Source organism: Lingula anatina, chromosome 5 (genome assembly GCF_051362555.1).
Source record: "Lingula anatina isolate TDL-2025a chromosome 5, LinAna3.0, whole genome shotgun sequence".
In the NCBI taxonomy this organism is placed as follows: Eukaryota; Metazoa; Brachiopoda; class Lingulata; order Lingulida; family Lingulidae; genus Lingula; species Lingula anatina.
The window spans coordinates 22,184,459-22,209,694 of record NC_141771.1 but is presented as its reverse complement, the minus strand read 5'-3'; the positions used below and the strand labels follow the sequence as shown (position 1 = coordinate 22,209,694).

At 37.7% G+C, this 25,236-nt stretch overlaps 1 protein-coding gene across 3 annotated transcripts; it reads right to left on the bottom strand.

The window, feature by feature from the left end:
• Positions 1 to 3,682: 3,682 nt before the first annotated feature.
• LOC147761891 (uncharacterized) lies at positions 3,683 to 23,312 on the bottom strand. 3 transcript variants are annotated; one of them, XM_087012821.1, is made up of 7 exons: positions 22,615 to 23,312; positions 15,071 to 15,958; positions 13,707 to 13,955; positions 9,778 to 13,086; positions 9,166 to 9,502; positions 8,833 to 8,907; positions 3,683 to 8,632 (listed from the first exon to the last, which is right to left on the bottom strand). In XM_087012821.1, exons 2-6 carry the CDS (start codon positions 15,927 to 15,929, stop codon positions 8,856 to 8,858), a joined length of 4,806 nt encoding a protein of 1,601 aa, XP_086868947.1. In that variant the 5' UTR covers positions 15,930 to 15,958; positions 22,615 to 23,312; the 3' UTR covers positions 3,683 to 8,632; positions 8,833 to 8,855. The 3 variants fall into 3 exon arrangements, with proteins under 3 accessions (XP_086868947.1, XP_086868946.1, XP_086868948.1); XM_087012820.1 differs by having other exon boundaries at positions 15,071 to 15,961; positions 22,615 to 23,311; XM_087012822.1 differs by lacking the exon at positions 8,833 to 8,907 and having other exon boundaries at positions 15,071 to 15,961; positions 22,615 to 23,310.
• Between the last annotated feature and the right edge of the window lie 1,924 nt (positions 23,313 to 25,236).

The following is a 25,236-nucleotide window of genomic DNA, read 5'->3' as shown; positions in this document are numbered from 1 at the left end:
GGAATCGTAAGCAGCTGTCCCCGGACCTAAAATCCCAGAAATGGTAGTCCCCTGGACCTAAAATCCCAGAAATGGTAGTCCCCCGGACCTAAAATCCTAGAAATGGTAGTCCCCCGGACCTAAAATCCCAGAAATGGTAGTCCCCGGACCTAAAATCCTAGAAATGGTAGTCCCCCGGACCTAAAATCCCAGAAATGGTAGTCCCCCGGACCTAAAATCCCAGAAATGGTAGTGCCCGGACCTAAAATCCCAGAAATGGTAGTCCCCCGGACCTAAAATCCCAGAAATGGTAGTTCCCGGACCTAAAATCCCAGAAATGGTAGTCCCCCGGACCTAAAATCCTGGAAATGGTAGTCCCCTGGACCTAAAATCCTAGAAATGGTAGTCCCCCGGACCTAAAATCCCAGGAATTGTAGTCCCCCGGGCATAAATACCCATGAAATAGTAATCCCCTGCAGGACATTTATTCAAGGTACATAGGTCCATTGGACACACATCCCTGGAATTGTATATCTGCGTATAACGTAGTGTGACCTCTAATAATATTGCATATTTAACATCATGAAAATTGAAAGCTTATTACTTTATAATCAGACTTGCTTGTTCTCCGAATAACTCTTTTCTGTGTTGGTGTTGTCTCGATAGGATACGTGCCCTCCTCAAGATATTGGAAAATAACTTCAACTTCGGGCCTGGTTCGGATGCTGCTTGTCCCTTCCATATTAAACGTCTAGTGAGGGTGTGGTATTCATATATGAGCGGTATTTAAGAACAAGGTCGCGTGTGACATCTGGTTATGTCTGTAACCAATCAATAAATTTGCTACGTGGCAAAAATGACGACCAGGATAAAACTAAAGAAAAAAATTCACACGAAAAGTAAACATAATTTTATTTCTGTAAACGAAATTCGAACCTACATCCACTCACACAATTATTCACAATTATTCTGTATAGCATCCATTATACTGAGCCTTACCACTACACCAGGGAGACGAACTGCCAAACCGTCGATTTTACGGAGTACTTTTATGTGCTCATTAAAGCATAATATTACTGCCAGTAGTCATTATCCACTAGCTGCTAATTTTAATGGTCGGACATAGTTATAGGGCGGACCCCCATTCCGTTGACTACTGTAAACGTCATGCAGGTCCGCCAGGAATAGAAGTCCTACCCTTTATTATATCAGGAATGTAGGTCCAATTAGGACTACTATTCCTCAGGAACGGTGGTCCGTAGGAACCAAGGTCCGTAGGACCGCGGTTCCGGGCGGACCTGCATTCCGTTCACACCGGTAATTGGTGGATAGTTTACAGTAGATTGACCATTGTGTTCGCTGCGCATTTCAGTAACATAAGGATTGCGATAGCGGTGCCAAGTACTGCTGATGCAATTGAAATCAGAAGACGGTGTACTTTATCATCTCATGCTGCCTCCGTGGCATTTATGTCGGGAATCTCAGGGCAGTGGCGGATTTAGATTTCTGGCCCCCCTCATGTAATAAGATTTTTTTCCATTTCTGGTCCCCTCTTGTAATTAGAATTTTGACTAGCTGAATCATAGTTTTAAACCATACCAAATGGCACCGTTCGCCCCCTTAAATAACAAAAATTTTCGGGGTCCAGCAGCAGGTCCCGAACCCCACGTCAATTTGGAGGGGGTGGGGGGGGGAGCGGATCGGTTTTGAAAGTCAGCTTGGTAGGTGGACATCTTAAGTGTTTCTAATGTTATCTTTAATAAAATGTTTGTAAATACAGTCATCGTTTAAACACCTTTTATTCAAAACTATACATGTAAGTTTTTTGCTGATGTTGAAACAAAAGATACCTGTTCATTTAATATTCATTTTATATTATTTAAAAAATGTGTGAATGCATTGAATGAAAAAGTATATAAAGTCGACACCCAATGACCTAGCTATATACATCCAAATGTGGGATTATGATACCCTGAGTGTTAGGGCAACGTAAAAATTAGCTTGTAAATATTAAATATATACCTTGGAGTCATTTTTACTAGGTATTGCTGATATGGGTTATATATGAAATCAAGATCGAGCTGGAAATACCGGAATCTAGAACCTAGGGTAGATTGTGACTGCTCCTGGATAGAAGTGAGACAAGAACCAAGGCCTATGCATCGCTTATGCTAATAAATACTGACTTAGATTTTTTTTCAATCCTTACAAGGGTTACACGCGGCATGGTGGACACATTTCTTATAATTGAAGATTTTGCTTTTCGTTGTATTTATTTTTGAGACACAACGTCTATGGAACTTTGAAAAAAAGTTGGATTGGTAAATGTTTCTTCAAATTTGAAATAAATGTAAACTTTATCCTTTTCTAAATGACTAACAAAAAACATTACCTTTGCTTATAAAATTTATTCCAAAATAGATCTGCATTTCTACTACACAGATGGATAGAATAAAGGTTATTAAGATGAACAGGTCAAGTGAAGTCTTTCAAAGAATAAATGGTTTAACATCTTAATCTTAGCATATTTGACACAAAATTTTACCCTTACGTCTTTAAAATGGTAAAAACTCAAATTGTCTGACTTGTTTACTTACAAAGTAATACACTTTTAAGTTTTGGTTAAAATAAAACATCCACAACTGTGATGACATATTTGCACAATTGGATAATAAAACCTTAGTCATTAACTCTGACACTGACTTTTAATTCAATTTGCCAACCCCTCCATCAGTAATAAGGAATTATTCGGAGGGGGGGGGGGGCCTCCGTGGCATTTATGTCGGGAATCTCAGGGCAGTGGCGGATTTAGATTTCTGGCCCCCCTCATGTAATAAGATTTTTTTCCATTTCTGGTCCCCTCTTGTAATTAGAATTTTGACTAGCTGAATCATAGTTTTAAACCATACCAAATGGCACCGTTCGCCCCCTTAAATAACAAAAATTTTCGGGGTCCAGCAGCAGGTCCCGAACCCCACGTCAATTTGGAGGGGGTGGGGGGGGGAGCGGATCGGTTTTGAAAGTCAGCTTGGTAGGTGGACATCTTAAGTGTTTCTAATGTTATCTTTAATAAAATGTTTGTAAATACAGTCATCGTTTAAACACCTTTTATTCAAAACTATACATGTAAGTTTTTTGCTGATGTTGAAACAAAAGATACCTGTTCATTTAATATTCATTTTATATTATTTAAAAAATGTGTGAATGCATTGAATGAAAAAGTATATAAAGTCGACACCCAATGACCTAGCTATATACATCCAAATGTGGGATTATGATACCCTGAGTGTTAGGGCAACGTAAAAATTAGCTTGTAAATATTAAATATATACCTTGGAGTCATTTTTACTAGGTATTGCTGATATGGGTTATATATGAAATCAAGATCGAGCTGGAAATACCGGAATCTAGAACCTAGGGTAGATTGTGACTGCTCCTGGATAGAAGTGAGACAAGAACCAAGGCCTATGCATCGCTTATGCTAATAAATACTGACTTAGATTTTTTTTCAATCCTTACAAGGGTTACACGCGGCATGGTGGACACATTTCTTATAATTGAAGATTTTGCTTTTCGTTGTATTTATTTTTGAGACACAACGTCTATGGAACTTTGAAAAAAAGTTGGATTGGTAAATGTTTCTTCAAATTTGAAATAAATGTAAACTTTATCCTTTTCTAAATGACTAACAAAAAACATTACCTTTGCTTATAAAATTTATTCCAAAATAGATCTGCATTTCTACTACACAGATGGATAGAATAAAGGTTATTAAGATGAACAGGTCAAGTGAAGTCTTTCAAAGAATAAATGGTTTAACATCTTAATCTTAGCATATTTGACACAAAATTTTACCCTTACGTCTTTAAAATGGTAAAAACTCAAATTGTCTGACTTGTTTACTTACAAAGTAATACACTTTTAAGTTTTGGTTAAAATAAAACATCCACAACTGTGATGACATATTTGCACAATTGGATAATAAAACCTTAGTCATTAACTCTGACACTGACTTTTAATTCAATTTGCCAACCCCTCCATCAGTAATAAGGAATTATTCGGAGGGGGGGGGGGGGAGATGGGGCAAAGATAATGGCATCTACAATAACAGCAAAAAGCCTATGTACATGTCAAAAATTTACAGTGTTTGGAACACTATTAATTTAATGCTATTAAATTAACTTACCACCTAAATTTGGTCTCTGGAAAGAACATCTGAGCATCTTATAGATTTAATTTAATTCAGTAATAATAATAATAATAATAATAATAATAATAATAATAATAATAATAATAATAATAACTAGAGGATCAGAGAGGCGATACCGCCTCCGAATATTGTACCACCAGCTGGAGCAAGCGCATTCGTATAGACCCCCACATACACAAAATAAGGGACACAGCCACCAGTTTTGTGCTTGACAAGCTGTAAAAATGCAATCAACAAGAATTTTTAAACTATTGCAAAAAATATATATGGTACAATCAAATTTAAGTTCTTTGTAAGGTAGGTCAAGGGTCAATTTCAAGGTCACAGTAAATTGCCAGTATATGACTTCCTATTCAAGTTCAAGAGTAACTATGGACCTATCTCTGTCAAATTTGAAGTTAAAAGAGAAAGAAATTAGCAGAGTTCAGTTCAAGATAAAAAGTAGGTCAAAGGTCAATTTCAAGGTCACATTTAGATTGCCAGTATATGACTTTCTATTCAAGTTCAATAGTAACTATGGACCTATCTCTGCCAGTTTTGGAGATAAAAGGAAAGCAAAATTTGCAAAGTTCAGTTTATGGTGAAAAGTAGGACAAAGGTCAATTTTAATGTCACATTTATGATGCCAGTATATGACTTCCTATTCAAGTTCAATAGTAACTACGGACCTATCTCTGCCAGTTTTGGAGATAAAAGGAAAGCAAAATTTGCAAAGTTCAGTTCATGGTGAAAAGTAGGTCAAAGGTCAATTTCAAGGTCACATTTAGATTGCCAGTATATGACTTCCTATTCAAGTTCAATAGTAACTATGGACCTATCTCAGCCAGTTTTGGAGATAATAGGGAAGCAAAATTTGCAAAGTTCAGTTCATGGTGAAAAGTAGGTTAAAGGTCAATTTTGAGGTCACATTTAGATTGCCAGTATATGACTTCCTATTCAAGTTCAATAGTAACTATGGACCTATCTCTGCCAGTTTTGGAGATAAAAGGGAAGCAAAATTTGCAAAGTTCAGTTTATGGTGAAAAGTAGGTCAAAGGTCAATTTTGAGGTCACATTTAGATTGCCAGTATATGACTTCCTATTCAAGTTCAATAGTAACTACGGACCTATCTCAGCCAGTTTTGGAGATAAAAGGAAAGCAAAATTTGCAAAATTCAGTTCATGGTGTAAAGTAGGTCAAAGGTCAATTTTAAGGTCACATTTAGATTGCCAGTATATGACTTCCTATTCAAGTTCAATAGTAACTACGGACCTATCTCAGCCAGTTTTGGAGATAAAAGGGAAGAAAAATTTGCAAAGTTCAGTTCATGGTGAAAAGTAGGTCAAAGGTCACTTTCAAGGTAATAGTAAGATTGCCAGTATATGACTTCCTATTCAACTTCAATAGTAACTATGGACCTATCTCTGCCAGTTTTGGAGATAAAAGGGAAGAAAAATTTGCAAAGTTCAGTTCATGGTGAAAAGTAGGTCAAAGGTCACTTTCAAGGTCATAGTAAGATTGCCAGTATATGACTTCCTATTCAACTTCAATAGTAACTATGGACCTATCTCTGCCAGTTTTGGAGATATAAGGGACTAAATGTTATAATTTTGGAGTTACCATAATGTGCCTTAAATTTCGTACAGAAAAAAATAATTAAAATAAAGAAAATGTCATTTTGGTCAAAATTCTTGAAATAGGAGGTGCTGTGAAGTTTCAGAAGTTCAAATTTGCTGAAATAATGTCATTTTTGAACACAAGTTGTCTGCTTTGCCAAGCCTTATGTTTTATTTTTCCAGAGTTCAAAATTTATTATCCATTACCGTACTGCACATTTTGCTTTTACCACCAATATGTACTTTTTGATACAGCGTAACTCGAAAACCGTATGGAATACAAAAAAACCGAGACCACCTTTAGTGTTGGGCTTTACATGCTCTACAAAATGCAAAAAAGAATGGGTCTCTAGCATTAACGGTTCCCGAATTAGAGACAGTTTTCAGTTTCGGTATCTTATGGCCGCTACTCCCGTGAAAATGCACCGATTGACCCCAAATTCATGGAGATGAAAGATGACCTGAAGGGTAACACCTTCCAATAATATTATTGGTTAAGTCTGTGTGGTGTCTGAATAACAGGGCAAAAAAAAATTTTTTTCGTAAAAAATTTCATTTTTTTGAAAATTTTGGCCCATTTGACCTTGAAGTAAAGGTCAAAGGTCAAATCCAAGGGTATATTTGAAATCTACACATATGACTTTTGGAAAGCCGTCTATAGAAATTTTTCCCATAACTCCTTCCGTAGGGTAGATAATTAGCATTTAATTTTGCCATTTTTAGACAAGGGTGCATTGCAATGAGTGCCACACCCAGACCCCAATACCGACAAAGCCCAAATTTTACGTGGAACGAGTTGAGATTATAGGTGACCTAAATCCATGAGATGGGTACGGGGGCCCTTACCGTCTAGGAGGAGAAGCGGTAACGGTAGCCGTCCGGCGGAGCCGGCGGAGCCGGCGGAGCCAACGGAGCCGGCGGAGCCGGCGGAACGATCCGGACGGGACCGAAACCATGTGTACCGCCAGCGCTAACGCTGGTGGTACAATAAAAGGTGCAATACAAAGACAGTTTACAACATGGCAACAAAAAGCACCATATTTTGGGATTATTTTTGCAGACATATGTTTACAAACAGATTAATATCAACACATTAAATTACTGACAGAGACTTATGTGAACCCAGGCTGCTTTTTTGAACTGTCATAAGTTTTAGGGGTTAGCAACCCATTTCTGGGTGGGTATGCTGGTTTAGGAGGTTAATTCCCAGAAACTCCAAGAATCCGTCTGCCATATAAGTCTGATTGAAAATATGTCGTAAATATGTGTTGACGAAGGACTGAAGACTTCGTTTATGTACATGGAGGACTTCCTATGATATCTCTCCATATATTTCACCTTAGGTTTTTGGTTCACATTCACGGCGTAAGTCAAGAAGTTGTCTAGTACAAACTGAGAAAGTTGTGGCAAAATGGTTGCATATACATTGATCATTTATGTTTCCATATCCTTAAATCTTTGCCAGCCACAAGCAATTAAACTGAAATCTAAATTGGCAATATAGCAGAGGCAAAAAGTCTGTAAACATCTCAAAGCCTGTACAGTTGTTTTGATGTTATAATGTAAATATCTTGTTGAATTCACTAGTAAAATCTGGGATGGATGGGTGATATGACTTACCTTATATACACAATATACTGATGATGCAAGATTAATTAATTGATAATATATGAACCAAGAGATGAATATACAATATCAAAACTTGCACACTATGTTACAATAAAGGTACTGATACAAACATAGTATAAGCATGGGGTAATATACAGATGAAGTGCTAACTAATGTGTGATTTTGTTTGCAAGTCTAAAAAATGAACTTAGCACTCCTGAAAATGCATTCACTCGAGAAAAAAGTAACATCAATGATCCCTCAAATGTGAAAAAACTTTGATAATGTGTTTAATAAAATGGGTGGACCACCATCCTTTAAACAATCCGTTTTGTTGGTGTTTATAGCTCAAATGCAGAAAAGGTAGATATTCATGTATAACTCTTTGTAATACATGTATAGGTACATCCAAATGTATCTAGCACAGAACATCAGCTGTGTGTCTCTGCCTCCAGAACGGAAAATTGTCCAATTGTCATCAGTTGATTATATCTAGGATCCAAGATCATTTAGAATAAGACAGATTAGAAGCATATTACATATACAAAGTATGTCATTGTCATATCATACCATCAGTATATCATCATCCATGTAATGGATATATCTGACGTGTTAGTCAATGTCATCAGCATTGTCAACTCAGTGGAGTGAAGTTCGCAGACAGCCGGGGCAGCCTTCCTCAGACTGAGCAACGGGAATCAGAATCTTGAAAACGTAAACAATATCACACCAATGTCTGGAATTTTTAAAAAATACTGGTTGTCATTTCGTTTTACAACAGCGTTGTTGTTGTTTTTCCGTCTTCTCAATGCAAAGCATGGCAATATCGGTAGGTTAAGACTTTTAAATATACAAAAGGTTCACTAACTTCAGCTTCAGAAGTAAAGAGCCTTTAAGGAGCAAAATTTTGCAACATCTAAGGATCTCAAAGCATGATTCTTGAGTTACAAGAAATACAAATAATAACAGCCAAGTGACAATTCATTATCTTTTCAGCTTTTCTGCTAGAGAGCCCTGCCCATTCTTCTACAGACATTTACATAGACACTGTAATGTCCTGTCTTCTTTGGTAAGCAATGTTCTTGTCTGCTCAGGAGACACCACACTGGTGGTTGCTGCTGCCCCCTCAACCTCATCTGTGTCTTCACTAGACGACAGAGTACGCACATACTCCTTCTCTCTGTCAGTGATGATATCTCAGCTCGTCCAGCAGAGCTCTATGTGCTGTTTCAGGTCACGCTTTTGAAGTGAATAACAAGTTATTGTTAGGTATAGACTAGCTGTGTGTGTGTGGATCAAAGCAGCTGCTGAAGGTTTTGATGTATTCTTTAAAGATTCTTTTAAAATGCTTTTTCAAATACACAATAGCAACAGTCTCATTCAAATACCACAATTTACTACTCATCCCAAAAGAGAGATGCAATTTTCAAATTTGATACCTGGTTAATTTAACATCCGCATTTTACCATGAGAAGTGAATGGTAGTAGCTGAATGTAGACAGGCGTCTTCCGACCTGGGAGAAACCAGGAGCTGCTATTAGAAATTTAAATAATTCTAGCCGGACAACGGCGTTTTATAGCAGCATTTGGTTCTTTTCTGTACGAATATTACAAAAATTTTGAACCGAAATATGTTATCCTTCAAAGCTGTAAATGCTTTATAAGAGTAAAACATTTTATTAGATTGGAAAACCTTAATGCATAAACCGCGACGTTCATTTAAATATATATAACTTTTTTTTTCACTTAGCAGCCGAGTAAGAGCTCATTACCTTTTCAGCTGTTCTTCTAGAAAGCCCTGCCCATTCTCCACCAGGAATTCACACAGATATTCGAATGCCCTCTCTTCTTTGGTGAGCAGTATGTCGAGCAGTGTTCTTGTCCGTCCAGGAGACACCACACTAGCTGCTACTGCTGCCCCTTCAGCCTCCTCTGTGTCCCCAGTAATTGGCACTGAACATACATACTCCTTCTCTCTGTCAGTGATGATTCCTTTCTCTATCAGCTTGTCCAGCAGATAACTCAGATTTGGCATGGTTATTTCGCTGACCAGGAGGTCCTTTTTCTGAAACACAGCACGTTTCTGGTGGGGTTTCATGGCTGCGAAACCTGTTAATACAAAACAAAGTTAAAATTTTAAAGTAACAAGTCAGGGTGCAGATTGGCTGTGTTTGCATGTACTTTTAAAATACAAAGCACATTTCAAATAGCAATTTTCTATCTTGAATTTCTGACCAATCCGAAATGGAAATATCATTTTAAACAGTGATTCCCGAAAATTAATTCAACTCCTACATTTTCATTGGGAGATGTGGATGGTAGTAGAAGCAGCATGATTTCAGAACAGACATCATATGTATTAATTAATATTAAAATAGTTTTACCTGGCATATAAGGATATATTAAGTTTGCCGATATCATTTCCCCAGTTTCCCAACATGGTACGCTGGTAACCTTCATGTCAGGGGGCTGGCCAATCATTTCAGCTGGAAACTCGGTTGGAGTCTCTGCGTCTAGACTTGTACAATGAGGACACACCAGGTACTTGTCACATGGTAAGCCAGGCCAATCTTCCTCCATGATGTTCATAAGGTGATCATGGTTTTGGAGTAGTGTTTTCCACAGGTCTGGGAGATGTTGACCTCTGACAGCAATGGTGATCACCCAGTCTCTGTCCGTCTGGCTTCTGGTCATTTGCATGCAGTGTGATGCCATGTCCACAAATACCCCATCTCTCCAGTCTCTCCTCATAGGCTGATAGAGTCCAAGGGTTGAATGAAGGCGCACAGACAATTTCTCATAGAGACCATCAGGACAGCGGTATGGGAAATACACTTTCAGGGTAAGCTGTGTAATGTCCTTTGGTACGGATTGTGGCCATTTGGACTTGATTTTTGATGGGCGGCTTTGTTTAAGTAGCCATGGAAAGTGAAATGTGGCGCCATCTTTGCCTTTGTTCACCATGAAGCATAACTCCAGCCTCTGCATGAGCTCCACCATTGCACTGGCTTCCCTGGCTGTCACACCAAATGGTTTCCAAAGGGCGCCAATCACCTGCACAGAGAAAACTCCCCTCTTGCGGAATTCGTCTCTAATTATCTTTTTCTTGGCCTCACTGACAATGATTTGTGTTAAAAACTGAAAACCATCATTGTTGCGGTTGAGCACTCCCTTTAAGAGATTAACTAAAACTTCCTGTCTGTGGAAGATGGTGTTTCTAAGGATTGGACTGTTTGGATACCAGATGATGTCACCTCTGCTTGCAAGAAAAGCAAGAATATTATCTACATTGTCATAAGTGATTTGGTGATGCTTTTGCTGTCCACATCTTTCAACATCTAGCTTCACAGTATTCCAACTAAGTGTGTTTTTAGTTTGATCCTCCTTTCTTGAGCAGATGCTCTTTGCTGCCTCATGCCAGGTCTGTGGTAAGGTAACGTTTCTTTTCGTCGCTAGGGTAGCAAGATAACCTTTGAGTTTCTCTAAACCTGCATTATTCTTTGAACTCACTAAAAAAATGTCAGGATGAATTTTGGATTCCTCACATCTTCTTATTTCGTCCAGTGATTCTTGCTTATTCCTGTATGCTGAAATCAGACCTCTGTCTTCGGCTCTCTGTAAGGATTGTGTTATTACTTTTTGATTTCTTGTTTTCTCATTATACCACTCTTTTCTGTTTCTTATTTTATCAGCAATTGCTTGTTGAATAGATGCACACACAGCCCTGCTGGTTGCTGCATTAGTTTTATCGAGATGTGTACCAACCAACGCAATTGTCACCCCTGGATTATGGGACTGCACCATATCTATCCAGATTCCGATATGTTCTTTGAAATGTGATGTGCTGCGGGGGTCATAGGTCGACAGGTCAAAGGTGACAAGAACTATACTGTTATGTGAGATGAAAATACGGTGTCCAACTCTGTACACGTCATGACCCCCAAAGTCATTGATGTTAAAACTTATGTCCCTTTCAATTTCCCACAGTGATTGCTCCACCACTCTAGTTCTATCTGCTTCATCAGTGAGTATCGGTATCCCACGTCTGAGGGAGCGTGCTAAACTGGTTTTCCCACTTTTTGTTTCTCCCAGGAGGTTTACTTGCACTCTACAAGACTTGACTGCTTTTGATTCTCTTAGTTCTACTAAGTGTCTGAATATTGCCTCTTGTCCTGCCTCACATACTGACATGGGTGGTTGCTGAATAGGATTATCGCCCACGTTCAGAGCATGGAGTGTCAGCGAGGCAAGCTGGTGGGGTAAATGTGTGATATTATTACTGGAAATATTCACACTCTTCAGTGAGAGTATTCTTCTGACATCACAAGAAAGTGTGGATAGCCTGTTATGCTGTAGGTCCAGGTTTTCTATATGTGGTAGAGCACACACTGAGGCTGGGAGCTCTGTGAACTGATTCCACCCGAGATTCAAACTCATCAGTGTGGTCATCTTACTGACACCAGGAGGGAGACTGGATAGCATGTTATGCTGTAGATTTAGGTTCTCTATATGTGGTAGAACACACAATGAGGCTGGGAGCTCTGTCAACTGATTCCTTCTGAGGTTTAAACTCTTCAGTATTGTCATCTTACTGACATTAGGAGGGAGACTGGAAAGCTTGTTCCACTGTAGTTGCAGGTTCTCTATATTTGGTAGAGCACACACTGAGGCTGGGAGCTCTGTAAATTGATTCCACCCTAGGTTTAAACTCTTCAGTGTGGTCATCTCACTAAAATCAGGAGGGAGACTGGATAGGTTGTTATGCTGTAGTTGCAGGTTCTCTATATGTGGTAGAGAACACATTGAGGTTGGGAGCTCTGTGAATTGATTCCACCCTAGGTTTAAACTCTTCAATGTGGTCATGTTACTGACCTCAGGAGGGAGACTTGATAGCTTGTTAACCTCTAGGTCCAGGTTCTGTACATGAGGTAGAGCACACAATGAGGCTGGAAAATCTGTGAACTGATTTCTTCTGAGGTTTAAATGTTTCAGTGTGGCCATGTTACTGACATCAGGAGGGAGACGGAATAGTTTGTTATGGCTAAGGTCCAGATTCTCTATATGTGGTAGAGCACACACTGAGTCCGGCAGCTCCATGAACTGATTCCACCCGAGGTTTAAAGTCTTCAGTGTGGTCAAATTACCAATATCAGGTTGGAGACTGGATAGCTCGTTATGGCTTAAGTCCAGGTTCTCTATATGTGGTAGCTCACACACTGAGGCTGGGAGCTCTGTGAATTGATTCCACCCGAGGTTTAAACTCTTCAGTGTGGTCATGTTACTGACATCAGAAGGGAGGCTGGATAGCTTGTTAGCCTGTAGGTTTAGGCCCTCTATATGTTGTAAGGCAGACACCGAGGCTGGGAGCTCTGATAACATATTCCAACTAAGGTTAAGATTTGTGAGATTTTTTAACTTGTGCAACGACCGAGGAAGTGACGAAAGTTTGTTCCCTGCAAGATTGATCTTCTTCACATTGATACATCTACATATGGTGTCAGGGATGTGTTCAATGTTCTTACATGTTAGCTCCAGCACAGTACACTGGGTGATCATGTCTGGTATTGGTGTCTGGTCGTCTGCTGGTCTTTTCTCCAAATCTTTTAGAAGGTCTAACACCTCCACGCCTCCTATAACTTCTTCAGCCATTGTGTCCTCTTTTATGCACGGATAGTCATGTGCGCTTTGCATAACTGAAAGGGATATATTTGAAGTTCTTATATTATATAATTTGGTTATCGGATATAGGAAAGCGGGATGGCAGTCCTATCCTGACTCTTTCAAAAATCTAAATTAATTCATCCCAACAGCTTTCTAATTAATATTTGACAAACCTGCCATAAAACTACATGAAAGTCAGTTCCTTTTTTTTTTTTGTGAATTCTTCTCAGTGTGGTTTAAGCGAAAAGAGAAATATTACCCCTTGTCCCTATTATATATTTATATATTATATATTTATCATTTTATTTATCATTTATCGTCTTAATAATACTTTTTTTCAAATGGTTTCTATTATCCTTACTTAGCTAATTGTTGATCATCAAAAGAATAAAACACATCATACAATGTGCTTGTACCGTTTTTGACTACTCGACACCTATAAAAGTAAAATAAATTCCACAGAACTTTAAAACTTTAGACAAAGATCAGGCTGAATTTTTCTGAGTACATAGGTAACTTATAAAACATAATTACAATAATTACAATCATAATCACAATCACAATTACAAGTTTTCAAACAGAAATATCAATCAAATAAAGTGTCAGTTACGGGTACATGTAGTTCCTCGAACGGATATTTTTGGATGATTACCTGTTGCCCCTGACATTATAGTTTCACTGGTGTTCACGTCGTGTATGTCTCTGGCTTCACACAGGGGGGTGGTGACATCTGGATGAGGTGAAGTTGAGACACATGATGGTTCATCAGAGGCTTTCAAGATCAGGGTCTGAGTAAGGTCCTTGCTTGATTGTACATCCATATGAGACGGTGTAACAGCGCTCTGATCTCTGTTACTCCCACTGCCAGTGACCATGACCGAAACTTCACTGTTCACTGAGTCTGGAATTCAGAATAAAGAAAAAAAATCTAGACATATAGGCCGTAATATGAAGCACGAGAAATGTCGTTTAACTCTCACATCACGCAGCTAGAAGGTCGATTCAGAACTAATATAATGGAGTATTTTGCCAGCTGAATCCGCGGAGTTCCTTCCACGAAAGCTGCACAAGAAAACGATGTTCAGTTTCTTGAATTTCTGTAAACAAAATACACAAATGTCTAAATATGTGTGGAAATTTAATTTATCTCTGATGGTATGATGGGAGATTGTTGTACATAAGCATTGTTTCTGACAATTTCCTCCTTTCCAACTAATATTAGTACACTCAACAAAAATTTCAAAATATTAGTTGCATCTGAAAGTAAAACGTGATCCACCATGGCAATAAATAGAAACACGAAATAGAATTGCGACTACAGTATATGAAAGAATTGTTTCATTAATAACAAAGTTGGAATGTTTGTGATGGAAGTCTTTCATATGAAGAAGTTTTTTTTCAAAGCTTTGTGGAAAGAAATATATATAACTGCTTATGGAGTATATATTATAATTGTCATTTCTTGTTTAGAGTAGTAAAAATGCTTAAAATAGCCCTTAAAATAACTCTTTTATGTGAAACTAAACTGTACACGTATTTAATAAGTGGTACATGAAGTTTTTTCCATGCAAATTTTCATTTTTTCTCTTTAAAAGACCGTGAACATTTTCTATTACATTTCATTTGCTTGATAATTTTACTTAGGTTTTATTACACTCTTAAGATGCTTCAAGGGCGTGGGAAACGTGACTTTACTGAACTCTCATTGGCAGCTAGTTCCCTTCATACATGTAACTCGCAAAATTAAATTGGTTAATAATGTGAACGTTTTTAGGTTTTAAACATTTCCTTTCAATACAACATTAAAGAAAACGGAAGTTTTCTTGTAATAGCCATCAGACCTTCACGTACACATATCTGTCACTGAAGACTATTTCAGTTCATTCTAACTAAGAGCAAAATTGAACACAATCGACATATCCTGAAATGATAGTTTTATATTATGTACTTCATTAATGATGGCCCCAATATTTACTGCTCTTAAGAAAAAAATATCTAAATGCATAAAATACATACCTGTACCTTTGGTCAGCTGAGCTTGCTGATCTAGAGACCATCTTTGTGAATCTCGATTCTGTGCACCTTTGACCTCTTCCACGCACATCTGTAGCTGTCTGACTTGGTGGGTCACCTGTGTGATTCCTTCCGAGATTTCATCAAGTTTATTATGTGTATGCTGTGTGCCATTTTTTATCTCCCCAAGAACGTTTTTTTCCAGAGACCTCATCTGCTCTTTCACATCGTTGTCATAATCATACCATTTTATCAGAATGTCTCGTTTTTCCTTCAGTAAAGTAGCATCAAGGGGTCTAGTCAAGATTTCATCATAGTCCTCACTTGTGTACGTACTAGAGAGAGACAGGAGGTTGGACTTGAGCCCTGAGAAATGTGCACTGAATTCTTGATCGCTAATTGCTGACTTTTTTGCATGTGCATACACAACATTTCGGTATCTTTTAACTCGCCCAATCTTGGCTACTGTTGATGTGTCTATGTCTAAGGGGTCATCCCATGCATTTGACCCTGGATGTGCAGTCAATGTTGTGATATTTCTCAGTAAAAGCACAGTCAGTGTGATGTCTAAATTACCAACAGTCTCTTCTTTGGAGGGGTTTCCACCAGGATACAGCTGGTTTTGTTGATGTACATTAAATACCCTAGGTGACAGTTTAAACAGTTTTTTCCTGACAGTTCCATCACCAAGCACATCACTTAACAACCCAGACTGGGGGTCAAATAAATTGGAATACGCTTTTGTTAGCTCTTCCCGAAGAACATCTCGCAAGACCTTCAAACCATAATCGACAATTAGAATGGTCATGCGAAAAAAATTGTCTTCCTGTTCAGAGTCGGGCTGTGTTATTGCTGTTGCCATGGTTACCGCCACTACTTCATCTCTCGTCTCTACTGAAATGTAATAGAAGGTAAGAGAGACTTTATCTTAGTCAATGTATGCCTCATATTCACAACGCCAATACATCAGATATATCTTGACCAATAGCTTGTGATCGACAGTGCTGTTTTCATACAAATTATACCCGTTCATGCCACATAAAGTAAACATTACAGACACAAAATGCAGTTCGGAATTTAATTTGTTCTATGGGGATTGAAATGTACATAATTAGAGATATGCATAAACCCTCACACGTTCAGGATTTCGAGCTGAAATGACTAGTCGTGGGTCTGTCCATTTTAGGATGAAAACATATCTCTTAAGATCAACTATGGCTGTATTCCCAGAGCTTTTAGATCGATCTTTCCCCTCGGGGAGTCTAAATAGATTACTGTCAGATAATCCGGCTTAAATGTCCGTCCCGCCTACTACAAGCTGTAAGGGGGTAATTAACTTTCGTGTCCGCTCGGCTGACAGCTATTTAGCGTGAACTCCCAGGGAAATGGCGTCTATGATTGGTAAAAAGTACCCAAGCATAGTTGATTTGATTGATTTTTTTAATTTTTTATAGAAGATCAACACGAGGATTATGATGTTAGAAACTTTCAAATGTTTAATTCTATTTTTTTTTCTAATTTAAATTCTATTTAAAAAAATTTAATTAAAATTGTTTTTCTTGGAGAGCACCAGTTTGGCCACACAGTTAATATAGTATATATTCCGCTCTCATTTGACTTCAACATAAATGTGTCTCATACAGCCCCTTAACTTCTTGATCTATAGCATATTACCATAGACATGTTTTATTCATAAAAGATGAGTGCTGGTAACTATTTGCAAAGTGCCCATCGTCATTTTTTTTAATAATTTGCTATTATAAAGTTTATGCATATATTTGTTGCGTGAAAAAAATATTATTTGGTTTAAGGCATCGTTACTTGGTATTTTTAATGAGTTATATGTGGGGGGGGGGGCAGCCAGATTTACCTGTTGTATGCCGTCTAATGAATCAGAGACACTTCTTTCAGCATAAATATTACATACATGATTTTTTTATTGAAGCATGTCCTGTGGTGTAAAAAGGAGTAATATGTTAAATACTTGTGGTGTGGCACAAATAGCCAAGTCACCTAAAAAGTACTTCATATGATTATTATGTCATACCTATTATTGGCCATAACTGTTACTATGTACACTATATTGTCATCCAAGTTTTTAAATTTTACGTTATCATTATCTTGGGACAATTTATACCTGTTTATTTTATGGTTAATGAAAACATTCCAAACATCTATTTAAAGTGCTTTTACAAATATTTCTTGTTACTGTAACAGTATTTTGCTTTCAGCATTTTTTGTTACTATTATAGTCTAAGAAAAAAAATGGTTTAACCCAGGACTAATTGCAAAAAAATTGTAGTATGTTTTTTTTTTTTTTTTTTTTTTTTTTGAGTCTTTGAGTGGTCCATATGATCTTATTAAAAATCTAGAAAAATTCAAGTAGTGGAATAGGTATTTTTTGGGGAAAATCCAAAATGGCTGCCAGCACAGAGATCTACAGTCAGTACATAGGTGCAAATTTGCTCCAGGTGGTTTCAACAAAAGCTTGTTAAAATGGTACAAAATGCATAAAGGGATGTTGTGCCTCTTCTCTCCAAATAAATCAAAGGCAGATAGCCTCAACAATATACAAAATGGCTGCCAAAACTAAAATGGCAGCTACAAATTACCAAATTTGAAGTAAAAAATTGAATAAAAAATAAGCTCAAAAGTACATTTATGGTCCTTTACCACTTTCTGTTGTAGTATTAGATTGGCCTGGACATAATCACTTAAATAAAATGATTTTAAAGGTGCTCTTTATCCAATTCATGCACCAAAATAAACTTGCCTGAGGTAAATGACATTATTTCCTACTTAAAATGTATTCTAAACCTGTCCCTTCACTTAATTCAATGTCTTATTCCATCTGAATCTTAGTTATAAATAACTGACTAGTCAATTAGAACCTAACTGCCTTCACCAGGGATGACCTAAGTTTCACTTCAAACACAAGAAAATGACGTTGCGAGCAATTATGGCTTCGGGACAAGGCTCAGAAGATTATGATCATGTGATGTGTGCTTCAGATAAACTTCTTTATTTAAATGAAATATGGAGGTCTGCATCACCTGGAACTTGGATTACTTCAACTCCAACACCTTCCAACTTCTCTCCAAGCAAATAAATGAACCTTTTTGTTTTCTTTGTTGATAAGAATCTTTTTCTTTTCTACTCTGCAGCTTCGTCTCATCTGTGAAGACAATAGCTGTGCTCATACTGTTAATTGGATCTTACTAGGTGTGCAGAACCATAGCTCAGTAGAGGGGACATCCAAGATGATCCCTTTATAATGCTACACTATAGCTCTCCTATATCTCCCTAGTGTGCAAGACATTCCAACAGTCCAATGTGTGTGATGAAGGAGTGCCACACCATCTAAAATGTACTGGACCTCACCTTCACTTTCAAACCCATCTGACTATATTGCCTGCTCTAGCAAAGAGGAAATGTCCATACATTGTACCCTGAGCCTTGCAATTCTTTGACTTTTCGAAGTGGCTTTCTCAACAGCCAGTTGCTGGTCTATCTTTGTCACTCTCTGCCACATCTAATGTTACCATGGTCCGGGTCATGGAGATCTGGATGTCTGCTCTGTCTCCATCAATTGGAAATCACCCAGACAATGCATGCATGTACCTGCAATGACATCTGTGCAGTGTGTTTCACTGTGATGTGCTTCATGTTGTTGAGTACCAGTGGCTGGCACATTATCCTGCAAAAGCTTGAAGATGAGAAGTGCCATGAGGGTTAGATCAAGTACACAGCTGGGCCCTCATTGCCCTAGCCAGAGCATTCCCTGGGAATCATGTGGCTTACTGTATTGACAACAAATATAGTTTCAAGAAGTTCTCAAAGTTCTGACCCTGTCATGAGCTGACATATGCACCAAAGGTAGCTCATCTCTGTGTGGAAGCCACCAAGCCTTGCAACTGTAGATGGCAGTATATTGGATTCTGGTTCACTTTCAACAGTAGTCTGGTCCTTCCACCAGAGTGGTTGATCAAAGGTAATTATTGGGGGTTGCTCTGAACTGTTGAACACGTAAATAAATTAAATTAAGTGGAGTAGATGCATGACAGTTCTTTCTGTAGATCCATATCTACCAGAGAAAGAGACATAACAGATGCTTTTGCTGGGTGATTCCCTCTAGTCACCATTTGCCCATGTAACCATTCCATAGTTGTTTGGGCTGTGGCTGGAAAGCAGGCAAGGACAGTTTCCACAAAAAGTTGGTTTTCTGACAGGATCTGATTCCTAGATATTGGGGTTTTCCATGTTGGTAAATGTAGCAACAAATACTCTAGGATTCTGTCCCTTGTGTGGCTCTGGAGTCCCTCTCATATCTTACTATTAGGAGTAGGAGCCACAGAATCCATGCAATTAGGAATCTGTTTCCAAAATGTTTATGCAGTTGGACACCCAAACCTATTTGGACAGGCCAGCAATACATTTGGCCTGGCTGATTATATGATTGCTTGTCCAATTAATGCAACATTTCAGTCTGTCTTAGAAAAAAGACTGACATTGTGTTTGGTGCCACTGATGACTGTACAACTTTTTACCTCCATTACTTATTCATCAATATAATTAAGAAAAGGGGGTAAGGACACATTCTTGAGTGGAATATTTACTGAAGACACTGTTTGTCTTTTTTTAATTTATAAAGCCTTATGAATAATCTTGCTGATAGCCATATTGGAAAATGCTTTGAACAGGTACATAGATGGGTATAATAAATAATACAAAAAAAAGTGTTTTCCATATATCATATATTTATGATATTAGCAAAGAAATATTTGTCCCCAGAATGAAAAGAAGTCCTATCCTGTCCACTTATTCAGAAACCTTATTGGTCAGATTTTTCACACTAAGACTCTAAGATTTCTCCTAAAGAGCCATATTTGCAGCCAAACCTCACAGAGTCGTTGTGAATGATATAATGATTATATTTAACATTGAGTGATGGAATAATTGTTATAAACACCAAAATTTTCTTTTCAACAAATAGGTCTTTGTCTCTAAGTCTGGATATATTTCAAGGTCTTAACCCCATTTATTCTAGCAAAAATACTCCCAAAATTTTAAGACCCCCTTTACCTATAGAGACTTAATATATTGGCGGCCATCTTGGAAAACTGCCTTAAAAACCTTTTTCCACTACTTAGATTTTTCTAGATTTTTAATATGTTAAAATTTCGATATTTAGCTTTCTAAAAAACATCATTACAATTTTTTTAAAATTAGTCCTGGGTTAGGCCATTTTTTTAGCTCAGTTTACTAGTCTATTAATAACAGGTCCTTGTACAAAACGTGCATTGGTCATCAATGCAATTATTTACAGCAACACGTGCTGGTCTAGGAGAAAAGTTACATAAAATGGATAAATATGCTGAAACAAGTTGTCCTAGTTACAAGACTTTTATACTGTGAAGAGAAATTAGTGATGGTTTCTGTGAGAAAATGCCATAGTACACCACGCTCTCCCTCTCTTCTCTGGGATGTGTGTTTTGTTTTATTATGTCCACAAACGGAGTCAAACCAATGTTCTTTGGCTTAGTAGACCAACATTCTAACCACTAGGCCATCCGATAAGTATACGTTTGGCAATATGAAGCATTTCGGGGAGATGTGAAATTTATTGAAACAGGCCAAAACATATCAGTAATACAATATACATGTAATAAATAAAAAAAATAGAGAAATCACGGATGCATACAAAATACGCCTCCCATTTACAAAATATTTTGGCCTAAGAAATGCTATCTATAATGCATTGCCCAATTTAAAAGAAATAACTGTTACACAGAAAACTTATAACCTGAAAATACCCAAACCGCTTATGATTATATGGAAAAACAAAAAAGGCTGTAAATCGATTTATGATACGTTTATAAAAAAACTGTACGAAACCACAAAAAAAATTAAATTAAATGAGAAAGGTTCTTTAATAATGCAATAACATGGAATCTTAGCTACAATTGTCTCCTGACAAAAGAATCCAAACTCAGATGGTTTAATTTTAGATGTATTCGTAGAATTCTAGGGACAAAATACTTATTGTTCAAATATAAAATAGTTAATAATCCTCATTGCAATTTATGTAGCACAAGGATGGAAATTATTAAACATTTCGTAGATTGTGATCTCGCAAAAAAACTTGTGGAAGCAAATCGAAAACTGGTTTAGGGAAGAAAAGGGAGCCAATATTCACATTTCTGCATCGGATATTATTCTTGGAAACAATGATGAGAAATTGAATTTATTAATTTCCCAGGTAAAATATTACATTTACAGTAAATCAAAAAAGGGGGACATCTGTCCACCAGGGACATTGAATGCTATCTGTGTTAGAAAAAATGTGCTTATCAGTACTAGTTATGTGTGTATGTATGTGTGTGTGAGAGAGAAAGAAGTAAGCGAGGGGTAACAAAGAAGTATTGTAAACTGTAATTTACATTTCTAAAGTTCATGAAAAAAATTTAAAAAAATTAAAAAAAGAAAGTTCACTTGTTATATACCACACTTCTGATGCGTCTCAGTGCAGTTTACGGGCCCTGATACAAACTGGGTGTTGGCGCTATGGGTTTCTTGGGGGACATACATGTAGCCCAGTATGCCGTATGAGGTGGTGAAAGGTAGCAAACTAAAATATATTTCTCTGCCAGACCAGAAATTTTATCCCTCCCGGTAAACAGAGAACGTTTATAACGTTACCATAACGTGGTCGTAGCGCTTCTTGGTAAAATTATCGTTATGGTTACGTTATAAATACGTTATGTGTTTGCTGGATAGACTGCAGTCCAGCAGACACGTAGCGGTATTAATTTTACCATATTGCCAAACATATTCAGGCTTAACGCGTGTAACATGCTTAGGAGCTGAACCAATGGAAAAAAATGAGACAAAGCAGTGGCTTAGAAATTTGTTTAGGAGCTAAACGCTGTTTTACAGTGTATGTATAAAATATCAACAAGCCTTGTCTGATAAAATGTTATTATATCTTTCGACTTTACTTTTTTGCTACTAGTTTTCTTTTATAAGAATGTATAGTATAAATTTTGTATTATTTATATACACTTAAATTCTTTCTTGAGTGTCTACACTGAAGAGAAAAATCAACAATGTTCTTACAAGTTTTTTTTTTTTTTTTTTTTTTTTTTTTTTTTTTTTTTTTTTTTTTTTTTGCGGGGGGGGGGGGAAACCATTCGATTTTTACATGACCCATCTTAGAACCAAGTGGAGTGGTTTTGACATACTGTTTATCCCATAGTGAAAAATATAAATCTTCCACAGATCCCATTTTTTTTTTTAATTGAGCAGGGTTCTGAATTTTTCAATCAATCCGGAAGTGGGGGGGGGCGGGAAAAATAATGCTTTCGGGATGGGGTGGGGGAATCTCAATTTATTTTTGGGTCATAGGCATTTTTCTCCCCCAACCCCTAGGACTTAAATAATGGCCTGTCCTTAAGTTGATGAATTATTTGTCTGAGTAAATGAATGGAAAAATCGTGGAAATGCAATATTTTTTGTTCTTTGTTTGTTTGTTTGGAATTTTTACTTACCTTGCTATTCTTGTTGTAGCAGTGGTTATCAAAGATGGCATTTACTGTGCGTGGAAATTGTGTCATGGACATTCTCAGTGTGTCTGTGATATAACCCGTTTTCCTGTCAGAAAAGTCACAACATAAACGTAGATCAGCCACGCCCTGTGCCTTAGACTTCGGTAGGACAAATGGCGTTAATAGATCCCCGGATGTGGGTCTAGCGCCGCCCAAATTCTTCGTTTGAGGTCTTGTCCTACACTTATACTGAACAAACGGTAGCTTCTGTTTGGTTTTGATTAATAGTATTTAACTTCGTATACCTATTTGTGTCACTTAATTTGTCAAAATTGAACATCGCCAAAACAGTGTCGCCATAATAAACCGCTAAATAAACAGTTCTGCGTATCCAGGGCATCAAATAGTCTATGAATTCACCTCAATATTTAAGGCATCATGGATGAGCAAAAACACAGGCCAAACATGTCTGTTTTACCTAGGAGATAATTTGGCATGTCTTGCTCCCCTCTCACGTCGTCTCGCTGGGGCTAGTCTCTGATAAATGCGCAATTTCTCGATACAGCAAACAATACTGGAAACCCCGTCAGGTGAACAAAAGTTAAAAATACCCCCCAGACACAAAAGCCGTATAGCGAGGTTTCATTTACCCCTCGCAAATCAAGCTGAAATAAGTTTGCTTGGCGCTTAAAAGAGGGACGCGAATGAAAACAATTTTTGTATTAAGGACCATTCCGACAAAAATGCTCCTCTCCGTATTTGCCCTTTATTCATTTATTTGCTGTTGTGCATATTGCAGTAATGTTTGCCATGAATTTTTAGGTCACAGACCTTAAGAAATCAATACAATGACATCTCAGCAGTAGTAAAACGAGACAAAGAACGGCACCCGAATATTATTGCCTTATACGTGCTTGTGAAAATTGCCACCACATTAAGGGAAGTGCATGTGACTAATCATGGGCGTAACTAGGCATACGCACGGATGCACTGTGCGTACAATTTTTTTGAGCCAATCATGATATTATTCTCTATAAATTTAGTGTATTTTCACGAAAAATCCTCTTCGATTGCAAGTTAGAGTCACCTGAATGTACAAATCTTCTGTATGAATCGTATACGCACCATTGTTCTGACGCCCCCCCGTCTCGTTTGCTTTCACAGAACTGAGGTAAATCGTCCATCTAGCTGGAACTTCCTTTACCTCTTAATTGGAAGTTTGAATGCCCTTCAACTCTCAGGTAGCCTTTGTCTTAAGTGTGTCGAATGCTCACTCGATGGCGATATTTATCTCAGATAAAAATCTACCTGTGTTATTTTCAAACAGCAGCTCCAGCAGACCTGAGGACACTAGATAAAATCTGGACAACGGGCTTTATAAGGAGCCAGAGAAACAAAAAAAAAATATTTCCTGCAAAACTGTAAAGAATTTTGACACGGACTTGACCCAGCTTAACCCTCTAAACTAACAGGGTGATATGGGCAATTTTCACAAACAAACAGAGCTTTATCCTGTAATATAATTGGTTGATTTTGGATGATACCATATATAAGTTCAACTTTTAGAAGATTCATCTTTAAGCTGACCATGGACATGACGAATAATATAGCAAGAAGGTGTAAGAATCCTACAACGATCAACTGTTCTTAAGATTATTTTCTGACAACTCGGGATAACCGCAACAAACCATATCGAACAAAGGTGCCTCACCGTTATTAAGAATTTAGCTTGATACAAGCGGGCATAATTTGCATATGTTTTCATAGTTTGTGTCAGTAAGCCCGTAGTTCAATAAATATACCATTCTAAGCAAGGCTTTTTTCAGCGAGTCCTCCAGCTGCCAATGGGCGGCAGCTGATTAAAAAAGTCTTAACTTGTCGGGGCAGCTGTGGACGTCGTATGAAAATTCATTGCAGTAATTTGACGTATGAATATTAAACTTCTTTCTAGTGCACGGTGTTTTTCAGTCACGACGTAACTACTACCTTAAGCTTACAAAACACAATAAAATGTTTCCATTAACTTTAAAATACATAATGCAGAAGTGACAAGAATGATCTACATTCGGTACAAAACACGTGTAGGCCCTAAATGAAATATGACCTAACTTGCCGCCAAATTATGAAAGAGGACACCTTTCGGATCTTTATACGTATGGCATCTGACAAAGCTAATGCATAAGAAAGGCAATTTTTATATCTTCGGCGAGAGAATCTTCGCAATCCGAAACAGACTAGAAGGCAATTTTCATATTTGTTCAAGAGACTTCGTTAACAAGAGATAGTTACCGACCGCAGCGAGACAAGAAGCCAATTTTTGTATCTTCAGCGGGAGATCGAGCGTGATCTGAGCGAAAAGAGAAAGCGATTTTCACATTCAATGGACTTCGTTCGCAGAAGATTGTCAGCCAGAGATCGTTCGCGATCCGAGCGAGACGAGAAGGCAATTTTTATATTCATACAAGGGCGGTCTTTCGTGGAAGAGCGTGACGGGAGATCGGTATCAATTATTTTTAACCCCCTTTCCCAATGAAATTTATTATTAAAAAAAGACTCCATTAATTTGTACCCCACCCCCACCCCCGCTCACGGCTTTTGGAAAAGTGTGAGGCCCTGAAATTTTGA